The sequence below is a fragment of the Uranotaenia lowii genome, chromosome 1, assembly GCF_029784155.1.
Source record: "Uranotaenia lowii strain MFRU-FL chromosome 1, ASM2978415v1, whole genome shotgun sequence".
Taxonomy (NCBI): Eukaryota; Metazoa; Arthropoda; class Insecta; order Diptera; family Culicidae; genus Uranotaenia; species Uranotaenia lowii.
The window spans coordinates 13,268,293-13,281,172 of record NC_073691.1 but is presented as its reverse complement, the minus strand read 5'-3'; the positions used below and the strand labels follow the sequence as shown (position 1 = coordinate 13,281,172).

The window sequence follows — 12,880 nt, the reverse complement described above, 5'->3', positions numbered from 1 at the left end:
AGGTGAATTATTTCAATTGAAGAACATGCTGCTTGAGCATTTTTTTTTTAAATTGAACCTGGAATGGGAATCATAATTTCTGAAAGGTGAAAAACATAATTTTACTTTCTATTTTTAACTGACCATTTGATTGGATGTAAAATTGAAAAGAACAAACAAAAAAGGCAGTTAAAAATCAAAATTTAAAAAATGTCAAAAATGTTAAAAAAGTCTAACATTTCCAAAATGTCAAATTAGAGGCGAACCAGCCTGTGGCTGAAAACCTCTCAAATAAATACAAAAAAAATGTCAAAAATGTCAAAATTGTCAAAATTGTCAAAAATGTCAAAATTGTCAAAATTGTCAAAAATGTCAAAAATGTCAAAAATGTCAAAAATGTCAAAAATGTCAAAAATGTCAAAAATGTCAAAAATGTCAAAAATGTCAAAAATGTCAAAAATGTTAAAAATGTCAAAAATGTCAAAAATGTCAAAAATGTCAAAAATGTCAAAAATGTCAAAAATGTCAAAAATGTCAAAAATGTCAAAAAAGTAAAAATTGTAAAAATTGTAAAAATCGTCAAAATTGTAAAAATTGTAAAAATTGTAAAAATTGTAAAAATTGTAAAAATTGTAAAAATTGTAAAAATTGTAAAAATTGTAAAAATTGTCAAAATTGTCAAAATTGTAAAAATTGTAAAAATTGTCAAAATTGCAAAAATTGTAAAAATTAAAAAAATTGTCAAAATTGTCAAAATTGTCAAAATTATCAAAATCGTCAAAATTGTCAAAATTGTCAAAATTGTCAAAATTGTCAAAATTGTCAAAATTGTCAAAATTGTCAAAATTGTCAAAATTGTCAAAATTGTCAAAATTGTCAAAATTGTCAAAATTGTCAAAATTGTCAAAATTGTCAAAATTGTCAAAATTGTCAAAATTGTCAAAATTGTCAAAATTGTCAAAATTGTCAAAATTGTCAAAATTGTCAAAATTGTCAAAATTGTCAAAATTGTCAAAATTGTCAAAATTGTCAAAATTGTCAAAATTGTCAAAATTGTCAAAATTGTCAAAATTGTCAAAATTGTCAAAATTGTCAAAATTGTCAAAATTGTCAAAATTGTCAAAATTGTCAAAATTGTCAAAATTGTCAAAATTGTCAAAATTGTCAAAATTGTCAAAATTGTCAAAATTGTCAAAATTGTCAAAATTGTCAAAATTGTCAAAATTGTCAAAATTGTCAAAATTGTCAAAATTGTCAAAATTGTCAAAATTGTCAAAATTGTCAAAATTGTCAAAATTGTCAAAATTGTCAAAATTGTCAAAATTGTCAAAATTGTCAAAATTGTCAAAATTGTCAAAATTGTCAAAATTGTCAAAATTGTCAAAATTGTCAAAATTGTCAAAATTGTCAAAATTGTCAAAATTGTCAAAATTGTCAAAATTGTCAAAATTGTCAAAATTGTCAAAATTGTCAAAATTGTCAAAATTGTCAAAATTGTCAAAATTGTCAAAATTGTCAAAATTGTCAAAATTGTCAAAATTGTCAAAATTGTCAAAATTGTCAAAATTGTCAAAATTGTCAAAATTGTCAAAATTGTCAAAATTGTCAAAATTGTCAAAATTGTCAAAATTGTCAAAATTGTCAAAATTGTCAAAATTGTCAAAATTGTCAAAATTGTCAAAATTGTCAAAATTGTCAAAATTGTCAAAATTGTCAAAATTGTCAAAATTGTCAAAATTGTCAAAATTGTCAAAATTGTCAAAATTGTCAAAATTGTCAAAATTGTCAAAATTGTCAAAATTGTCAAAATTGTCAAAATTGTCAAAATTGTCAAAATTGTCAAAATTGTCAAAATTGTCAAAATTGTCAAAATTGTCAAAATTGTCAAAATTGTCAAAATTGTCAAAATTGTCAAAATTGTCAAAATTGTCAAAATTGTCAAAATTGTCAAAATTGTCAAAATTGTCAAAATTGTCAAAATTGTCAAAATTGTCAAAATTGTCAAAATTGTCAAAATTGTCAAAATTGTCAAAATTGTCAAAATTGTCAAAATTGTCAAAATTGTCAAAATTGTCAAAATTGTCAAAATTGTCAAAATTGTCAAAATTGTCAAAATTGTCAAAATTGTCAAAATTGTCAAAATTGTCAAAATTGTCAAAATTGTCAAAATTGTCAAAATTGTCAAAATTGTCAAAATTGTCAAAATTGTCAAAATTGTCAAAATTGTCAAAATTGTCAAAATTGTCAAAATTGTCAAAATTGTCAAAATTGTCAAAATTGTCAAAATTGTCAAAATTGTCAAAATTGTCAAAATTGTCAAAATTGTCAAAATTGTCAAAATTGTCAAAATTGTCAAAATTGTCAAAATTGTCAAAATTGTCAAAATTGTCAAAATTGTCAAAATTGTCAAAATTGTCAAAATTGTCAAAATTGTCAAAATTGTCAAAATTGTCAAAATTGTCAAAATTGTCAAAATTGTCAAAATTGTCAAAATTGTCAAAATTGTCAAAATTGTCAAAATTGTCAAAATTGTCAAAATTGTCAAAATTGTCAAAATTGTCAAAATTGTCAAAATTGTCAAAATTGTCAAAATTGTCAAAATTGTCAAAATTGTCAAAATTGTCAAAATTGTCAAAATTGTCAAAATTGTCAAAATTGTCAAAATTGTCAAAATTGTCAAAATTGTCAAAATTGTCAAAATTGTCAAAATTGTCAAAATTGTCAAAATTGTCAAAATTGTCAAAATTGTCAAAATTGTCAAAATTGTCAAAATTGTCAAAATTGTCAAAATTGTCAAAATTGTCAAAATTGTCAAAATTGTCAAAATTGTCAAAATTGTCAAAATTGTCAAAATTGTCAAAATTGTCAAAATTGTCAAAATTGTCAAAATTGTCAAAATTGTCAAAATTGTCAAAATTGTCAAAATTGTCAAAATTGTCAAAATTGTCAAAATTGTCAAAAATTGTCAAAATTGTCAAAAATGTCAAAAATGTCAAAAATGTCAAAAATGTCAAAAATGTCAAAAATGTCAAAAATGTCAAAAATGTCAAAAATGTCAAAAATGTCAAAAATGTCAAAAATGTCAAAAATGTCAAAAATGTCAAAAATGTCAAAAATGTCAAAAATGTCAAAAATGTCAAAAATGTCAAAAATGTCAAAAATGTCAAAAATGTCAAAAATGTCAAAAATGTCAAAAATGTCAAAAATGTCAAAAATGTCAAAAATGTCAAAAATGTCAAAAATGGCAAAAATGTCAAAAATGTCAAAAATGTCAAAAATGTCAAAAATGTCAAAAATGTCAAAAATGTCAAAAATGTCAAAAATGTCAAAAATGTCAAAAATGTCAAAAATGTCAAAAATGTCAAAAATGTCAAAAATGTCAAAAATGTCAAAAATGTCAAAAATGTCAAAAATGTCAAAAATGTCAAAAATGTCAAAAATGTCAAAAATGTCAAAAATGTCAAAAATGTCAAAAATGTCAAAAATGTCAAAAATGTCAAAAATGTCAAAATTGTCAAAATTGTCAAAATTGTCAAAATTGTCAAAATTGTCAAAATTGTCAAAATTGTCAAAATTGTCAAAATTGTCAAAATTGTCAACATTGTCAAAATTGTCAAAATTGTCAAAATTGTCAAAATTGTCAAAATTGTCAAAAATTTCAAAAATGTCAAAAATGTCAAAATTGTCAAAAATGTCAAAAATTTCAAAAATTTCATAAATTTCAAAAATTTCGAAAATTTCAAAAATTTCAAAAATTTCAAAAATTTCAAAAATTTCAAAAATTTCAAAAATTTCAAAAATTTCAAAAATTTCAAAAATTTCAAAAATTTCAAAAATTTCAAAAATTTTAAAAATTTCAAAAATTTCAAAAATTTCAAAAATTTCAAAAATTTCAAAAATTTCAAAAATTTCAAAAATTTCAAAAATTTCAAAAATTTCAAAAATTTCAAAAATTTCAAAAATTTCAAAAATTTCAAAAATGTCAAAAATGTCAAAAATGTAAAAAATGTCAGAAATTGTCAAAAAGATCAAAAATGTGAAAAATGTCAGAAATTGTCAAAAAGATAAAAAATGACAAAAATGTCAAAAATATCAATAATGTTAGGAATGTTTGAAAATGTTATTCGATCTCAAAACAATTTCTTTTAGACTCAGTTTTTACTCAATAATCGTTAAATTCGTTTGTTTTGAACGTCTCTAAAGGGAAATTTCTCCTGTCAAATTCATTTTACCAATCGAAATAATTTCGATTCAAATTTCCACATACCTTAATGTAGCCCAAATAAAAATTGAAAAACAAACCCATCAATTCCAATCAAACCGGTAGCAATAAAATGTCATTCGATTATCGCTTCTCAATATAATGGGATCCGATCGAATCGAGAAGTACATTTTTTCTATCAGGTTCCCAATTCCATCCACCCATTCACTTCTGGGGCCTGAGCGCTCTCTCTAATGGATGCAATGAATTTCATTTAATTGAAATCCCGTGTCCCATCAGAGCACGAAAGAAAGAGCAAAAAAAACGAATGAACAAAAATGTGTGAGGCTTGTCTCACACCGGTTAACAAAATTCCCATTCACATAATAGAAGCAGAGCGGTGTTGTTGGATCTGAGGTGAAAAGGTAAGCGCGGTGTGTCATGTGGGACAAAAAATTTCCCTGCTCGCTCATCGGTTTTCCACAGGTGTTGATGGGTCCTCAAGGTTTGTTGGTTTATTGTTTTTATTCGGTTTTGAGCATCATACTGACATGACCAAATTATCATTGCGATGCTTCGGTTTTTATTTAAATTTGACATGAGAAAGCTTAACTTTTTGAATTTTTGCAATTGTTTATGTTTACATTTTTACATTTATTTTTTTAACATTTTTACATTTTTACGTTTTTACATTTTTACATTTTTACATTTTTAAATTTTGACATTTTGACATTTTGACATTTTGACATTTTTACATTTTTGCATTTTTACATTTTGACATTTTTACATTTTTACATTTTTACATTTTTACATTTTTACATTTTTACATTTTTACATTTTTACATTTTTACATTTTTACATTTTTACATTTTTACATTTTTACATTTTTACATTTTTACATTTTTACATTTTTACATTTTTACATTTTTACATTTTTACATTTTTACATTTTTACATTTTTACATTTTTACATTTTTACATTTTTACATTATTATATTTTTACATTTTTACATTTTTACATTTTTACATTTTTACATTTTTACATTTTTACATTTTTAAATTTTTACATTTTTTCATTTTTACATTTTTACATTTTTACATTTTTACATTTTTACATTTTTACATTTTTACATTTTTACATTTTTACATTTTTACATTTTTACATTTTTACATTTTTACATTTTTACATTTTTACATTTTTACATTTTTACATTTTTACATTTTTACATTTTTACATTTTTACATTTTTACATTTTTACATTTTTACATTTTTACATTTTTACATTTTTACATTTTTACATTTTTACATTTTTACATTTTTACATTTTTACATTTTTACATTTTTACATTTTTACATTTTTACATTTTTACATTTTTACATTTTTACATTTTTACATTTTTACATTTTTACATTTTTACATTTTTACATTTTTACATTTTTACATTTTTACATTTTTACATTTTTACATTTTTACATTTTTACATTTTTACATTTTTACATTTTTACATTTTTACATTTTTACATTTTTACATTTTTACATTTTTACATTTTTACATTTTTACATTTTTACATTTTTACATTTTTACATTTTTACATTTTTACATTTTTACATTTTTACATTTTTACATTTTTACATTTTTACATTTTTACATTTTTACATTTTTACATTTTTACATTTTTACATTTTTACATTTTTACATTTTTACATTTTTACATTTTTACATTTTTACATTTTTACATTTTTACATTTTTACATTTTTACATTTTTACATTTTTACATTTTTACATTTTTACATTTTTACATTTTTACATTTTTACATTTTTACATTTTTACATTTTTACATTTTTACATTTTTACATTTTTACATTTTTACATTTTTACATTTTTACATTTTTACATTTTTACATTTTTACATTTTTACATTTTTACATTTTTACATTTTTACATTTTTACATTTTTACATTTTTACATTTTTACATTTTTACATTTTTACATTTTTACATTTTTACATTTTTACATTTTTACATTTTTACATTTTTACATTTTTACATTTTTACATTTTTACATTTTTACATTTTTACATTTTTACATTTTTACATTTTTACATTTTTACATTTTTACATTTTTACATTTTTACATTTTTACATTTTTACATTTTTACATTTTTACATTTTTACATTTTTACATTTTTACATTTTTACATTTTTACATTTTTACATTTTTACATTTTTACATTTTTACATTTTTACATTTTTACATTTTTACATTTTTACATTTTTACATTTTTACATTTTTACATTTTTACATTTTTACATTTTTACATTTTTACATTTTTACATTTTTACATTTTTACATTTTTACATTTTTACATTTTTACATTTTTACATTTTTACATTTTTACATTTTTACATTTTTACATTTTTACATTTTTACATTTTTACATTTTTACATTTTTACATTTTTACATTTTTACATTTTTACATTTTTACATTTTTACATTTTTACAAATGATCGAAAATTGCGTTACGTAATATTTGAATGGCCCCATAATTGAACAAGATTATGAAAACAGTTAAAACTTACCATTTACCAAACATCAAATACCAAAAACCAAGTTTAATGGATGTAGTACGACATCATTTATTCAACGCCTTTCGAACGACGGTGATGAACCAAATATTTGATGAACACAAGCACACATACAAGCAAACAAATAATCATACAAACATTCATACATACATACATCAACAGCAACTTTGTGTGATCCAGACAAAAGTGCTCAGAATTTTACAATCCCGCCTCGTTGGTTCGTTGCTTGGTTCATAAAAGAAGTGTGCCAAGTGATGCTATTGCTGCCTGTTAGGAATTCGAGCATCCCCATGCACATGGCTCTTGACTTCAGGCTACAGCAAGGATGCAAGAATCTCAATTTGCATAAACCTCAAACGCTTAGTCAGCCAGCAGCCGTCTCTCATCTTTTCCGCCTGTCTTCAACCTCAGTTCTTTATTTTCGCTTCTGATGATGGTAGCTTGACTTTGAAGCCAACAGTCGACAGAAGACAGATCATCCGAGATTCGGAGAGCAATGGTGGATGGGTCAAATCGACTTTTCCCCCATCTCCGACAATGCAATGGGGCTTCCGAAAGTGACCAACAAAGGCGGAAATCTGCAATAGGTTAACAAGTTTCCGAACAATGTTATGTGTGGATGTGTCGGGAAATGTTTCGGAATGGTTTCGATAAATAGCTTTGAATGGGAGTCGAAGGGAGTTTGAAAATCTAAAAGAATTAGTTGGAATTTTAAACTTATCACATCAATCGGTTCAATAATTTTATAATTGCGTGTAAAAACTTAATAACATTCTAAGCACCTATTTAGTAACATCACTGTTAAACTTGGAGACGGCTTCGCTATTATAATTTATCCTGAGATGAAGAAAACTGTAGGTAGTTACTCAAAAATCTTTGCTAAATTTAATTCTAAGTCTATTTAAGACTTGTCTAGTTCTATGAATTTTACATTATCACGCTTTCTTGTGTAAGTTACGTAGAGTGCAGAAAAAAAAATGAGTTTTGCAATATTTTTTTTTGCACTGAATGCAAATACCGTTAGGTATAAGTTTATTATGGAGTTAAGTTTATTATCATTCCATGTCAAGTGTTCACAGCGAAAAAAAATTATCCGAATTTTGCCAAACTTGGCTGATAGAATTGCTGAGGTCTAGAGTACAAACACTGAAATTTTGAGAAAGATCCGCTCATCCCTCGTTCCTAGATTCTTCCTCCTTTTTTCACGATTACAAAAAAGTCATCAATTCCAAAATGCAATACAGACCCCGTTCGTTTTTGGTAACATTCGATTTTGCAACATCCGATTTTGGCAACATCCGATTTTGGCACATGTGCCGAAATTGAGCAAATTTTAACCCCCCTCGTTCCTACGGCCATACATTTAGAAATTTTAAAGATTTCCTCAGGGATTGTTCGGTTCGAAAAACATTTTTTCAGTGAAGGATCTACAAAAAATTTGGGAATGGTCAACGTTATTCTTACGGAAAACGTCCGCTCAGTGAATGATTCTTAAAAATTTTCTTTCCAAAAAAAAATTTCGTAGGGATTTTTTAAAATTACTATTTCTCACCGAGATAGTTTGTTCGAAGAATGTCTTCACAATGAAATTTTTCAACGAAGATATTATCCTCGTTGTGCTTGGTCGTTCGGAAAAGGTCCTCAGAGGGAACGTTTCTCAAAAATTTTCCTCATTGCAAAAGTCATCGTATGGATTATGAAAAGATCTTCATATGTCCTCACAGGAACAGCTTGCTTAAAGAAAATATCTGCGAGCATTAAGGGATTTTAAAGGTTTTCTCACAGAGATTATTCGGTTCGAAAGATATTTTCTCAGGATTATTGTGTTTTACTAAATAAAACACTAAGTTCGTAACAATTATAACTTTTTAATCTTTTTGCGTCTTGTCCTCTTGCCTTACACGTTACAACTTTACCTCATTCTTCTCTCTCAGTTCATAGTTGACAGGGTTGTATCCAGTAGTTTCAACAGGGTGGTAGCATCTCCCCCTTTAAGCTCATCCCACGACGAAGTCTTCCAACCTTTTCGGTAACCGGATGTTTCTGGTTGGACGTTGAACTTGTGGCTGGATTGGTGGTAGTACTGCATCTGGTATAGGTGGATCTGCTACTGCGGATTGGAATGACAATTCGGATTCGACCTCTGGCTCTGGATTTACTTCTTGATTAAGTCCAAAATCATCCACCAACACATCGAAAGTCCATTTGGCTTTCGAATTTTGCGCTGTTTCATCGTACCTTGGACGAATTTGATTTAAGTGTGCACGAATTAACTTTTTACGCCCGTGATGATACGACAGCAGAACGTTGAAGTTTACGTTGCCAATTGATTCGATAATCGTACCCGGAACCCAGGACCACTTATTTGCACTGTTGTAAACCTTAGAATACACTAAAGTGTCTTTCTGAAAATTATTTGAAGTGCTTTTTTTGACTGGTGCTTCTTGTGTTGTGGGGCGTAACAAGTCAAGTGTGGTTCGCATTGGACGACAGAAAAGTTCTTGTGCTGGAGATTTACCATCTAATACGGCGCTTGGTGTGGACCGATAAACTTGTAGAAATGTTTGGAGGGCTTCCGTACTTGGTACTCCTTCTCCCTCCATAATCTTGCGCAATGATCGTTTGAGCGTGTCTACGAATCGTTCTGCTTGTCCGTTCGACTGCGGGTGGTAAGGCGCAGTGCGGAAGTGTACTATACCCAATTTCTGGCACATGGTTTTAAATTCAGAACCGGAGAACTGTGAGCCATTATCGGAGACAATCGTTTCGGGCACTCCGAAGCGAGCAAACGTTTCCATAAGATATCGGATAGTTACGGCTGCTGTAGTTGAACGAGTCTCGAAAATTTCTGGCCATTTTGAATACGAATCCACGATCACTAGGTAAAACAAACCTTGCAGTGGACCTGCATAGTCCAGGTGAATTCTCCTCCATGGTCCCTCAGCCCGAGGCCACGGTTGCGGCTGGAAATGTGGTGGAGATTTGGCAGCAGAGGCACAAATGCTGCACTTGCGAACGTATGCTTGAATATCGTCGTCAATATTAGGCCAGTACACAATGCTCCGAGCAATTGCCTTCATCCTCTCGATTCCTTGGTGGCCTCTGTGAATTTGCTTGAGGATTCGTTGTCCGAATGAGCCAGGAACTACCAACCTCTCTTCCATCATAATGCATCCATTCACAACAGATAAACTCTCACGCCGTCCGTATAATGCTTTAAGTTTAGGGTCAGAGATTAGGCTGCTGTGAGGCCAACCCACTGCAATTAATATCATCGCTTCTTGCAATGTTGGATCAGTTGCTGTGGCTTGCTGTATCATTTTGAAATTCACTGGTAGAGCTGATAAGCTATTTTCGAGAGTCGCAGTGATTTCATGTTCTACCCCGATCGTAGCGATGACGACCTCTTCTTCAGGTTTCTTATGATTGCTTATTAGACGTGACAGCACATCAACATAACCGAAATTGCCAGTTGGAATGTATTCAATTTCAAATTCGAACCCAAGCAAGGACAAAGCCCATCGTTGGAGACGATTAGCAGTGTGAAGGGGAATTCCTTTTTTGGATCCGAAAATCTTGAGTAAAGGTTGATGGTCCGTTTGGAGTTTGAATTTGCGCCCGAGTAGCATACGACGGAATTTGGTGACGGCGAAAACTAAGGCATACGCTTCTTTCTCCACTTGGCTATAGTTTTGTTCGGTAACAGTAAGCGTTTTTGAAGCGTGAGCGATTGCTTTGATACGTCCATCTGGGAACCGATGCATAACAACTGCGCCGATACCCATCTTTGAAGCGTCACCTGCTACAATCAGTTCTAAGTTGGGATTGTAGTGCGTTAATAGTAGATCCGACTGTAACACGCTCTTAATGGTCTCGAAAGATTCTTGTTGCTTCTTACCCCAGGTAAAAGGAGTGTCTTTCTTTAGAAGGTCATCGAGTGGCCGACGAATGACGTGTATTTCTTTCACGAATTTGCCATAAAAATTAGCAGCCCCTAAAAAAGATCGAAGGGCACTAATATCCGCTGGTACAGGCATTTGGTCAATGGCAGCTACTTTATCGGGATCAGGTTTGATGCCTTCGGAATTAATAATGAACCCGAGATACTTAATTTCGAGATTGCCGATCGAGCACTTTTCTGGACGTATACGGAAACCCTATTCTTGGATGCGAGCAAAAAGTTTGTTCAGCGCTTGTTCGTGTTCAGCTTGGGTTTTGGTGAAAACTATGAAGTCGTCAAGAAAATTATCGACACCTTCTAGGCCCGATATCATCTTAGCGATGAGCTGCTGAAATGTTCCAGGGGCAGATTTTACACCTGGTGATAGTCGATTGAATCGAAATAGACCACGATGTGTATTAATCGTCAGCAATTGCTTAGATTCATCATCTACTTCAACTTGCAGATACGCATCTGACAAATCTCTGATGCTAAATATTTTACAGCCTGATAACTTTGAAAAAATATCATCTGGCGTTGGAAGCGGATATTGGTTCGGTTCTAGTTTTGAATTAAGTCCTGTCGAATAATCTGCGCAAATTCGCACCTTCCCTCCGGGTTTACTGACTGCTACTATGGGAGCCGCCCAGTCGGAGTAGTCCACTGGGGCAATGATATTTAATTGCTGAAGGCGAAGCAGCTCGGCATCAACTTTCTCGATGGCATGAAAGGGTACTGGTCGTTTTTGTTTAAATACTGGTTGGGCGTCCGGTTTCAGGAAGAGCTTAACTTTTGTTTTCTTGCACAGTCCTAGGCCGTCTCTGAAAACTTCAGGGAAACGAGTAATGTACCGGTTTAAACAGAGATAAGTTAAATTGGGACGATTTACCTGATTACACACGCTGGTCAAAGGTTGGTTCCACAGGTCAAAAGCATCGATGAAATCTAATCCCAACAGGTTCAGTCCTTCAATCGACGTCACATAACAAGTTCCTTTTCTGGAAGCACCGTTGATCTGCATCGTACAAAGGAACTCTCCGGTAATTGGTAACGGTTCTCCAGAAGCAGTATTCGCTTTGTGTTCTGATAGCACATCCGGACATCCGCACCTTTCCCATGCCTCCTCAGATATAATCGTTATGTCGGAGCCACAATCAAGTTGCAGTTTAAGGATGTGATTGTTGATTGTTGTTGTGACATACTTCCTTCGACGATTTATTTGATTCACCGAGTGTATGTGATTTGATTGGGCCGACTTTTTCTTCGTGTTTGACTGGTATGGTTGCTTGTAATTGGTCTTACTACCTTTGCGGACACAACTGCAGTAACCGTCCTTATGACCCTGCTGGTTGCACTGTTTACAAATGTGCGTCGTGTAGCTACAATCTCTCACAAAATGCATGGCACCACATTGCCAACAGGGCGAACGTGGTGATACTGTTTCTGTAGCATCTGATTGAGGCTGTTTGGGTTTAAACTATTGAATTGCCTGTACAGCACCGGATGCATGTGCATGACCTTCTACGAGAGCCGTGTCGTGTTTAAGGTTCGACACCCGTTGACATTCTTCCACGAGCGACTGCAAGTTGATTATTGTTGCAACGTCGGCATCTATTTTGGACAAAAGCCGTGTGCGGATGTCTGCCTCTTGTGTAGACTGAAGGCCTTTGATAAAAACAAGACATTTGAACTGGTCAATAGTGAGATTCGCCAGGTTGAAATTCTCACAATGACGATTAACTTTCGCAGCGTAAGTGACATAGTCGTCAGCATCACTTTTTTGTACTTGGAGGTAATCATAACGTCGACTGAAAACGGATTTTTGCTGACTGAATATTGCCTTAAGCTTATCGACTACTTGATCAAAGGTGAAGTCGCGTGGATGTTGTGGCAGAAGGTAGTTCAAAAACTTTTCATGAACCTCGACGCTCAGGTTGCGGAGAAGAAGTCGTATTTTTGCAGCATCGTCTAAGGCTCTGCCATCCTCTCGGAAAAGGTCCTCGTACTTACTAAACCATCCGTCAAATGTCAATCCGGCTGTGGGGTCAAAATGAAATTCCCGGATTGTCGATGATAGTGATTCGACAATTTGGTCGGCACTTCGCAGATTTGGAGCTGATGGAGCTGATGGAGCTCCCTGTTGTGATAGAGAGAGGCGTTCCAGAAGAG

The 12,880-nt window shown here is 30.9% G+C and overlaps 1 protein-coding gene across 1 annotated transcript; it reads right to left on the bottom strand.

Moving 5' to 3' along the window:
- Positions 1-8,768: 8,768 nt before the first annotated feature.
- LOC129757850 (uncharacterized protein K02A2.6-like) lies at positions 8,769-12,113 on the bottom strand. Its single transcript, XM_055755191.1, has 2 exons — positions 11,319-12,113; positions 8,769-10,928 (listed from the first exon to the last, which is right to left on the bottom strand). The coding sequence occupies exons 1-2, from the start codon at positions 12,111-12,113 to the stop codon at positions 8,769-8,771; spliced, it is 2,955 nt and encodes a 984-aa protein (XP_055611166.1).
- Positions 12,114-12,880: the final 767 nt, after the last annotated feature.

Bases quoted from the DNA above. Each gene is read 5' to 3' on its own strand.
- LOC129757850 (XM_055755191.1), bottom strand. From the start codon at position 12,113: ATGCATTTTGTGAGAGATTGTAGCTACACGACGCACATTTGTAAACAG. The intron at 10,929-11,318 runs GTGCGAATTTGC...ATCCAAGAATAG, and splicing joins TCAGTAAACCCGGAGGGAAG to GGTTTCCGTATACGTCCAGA.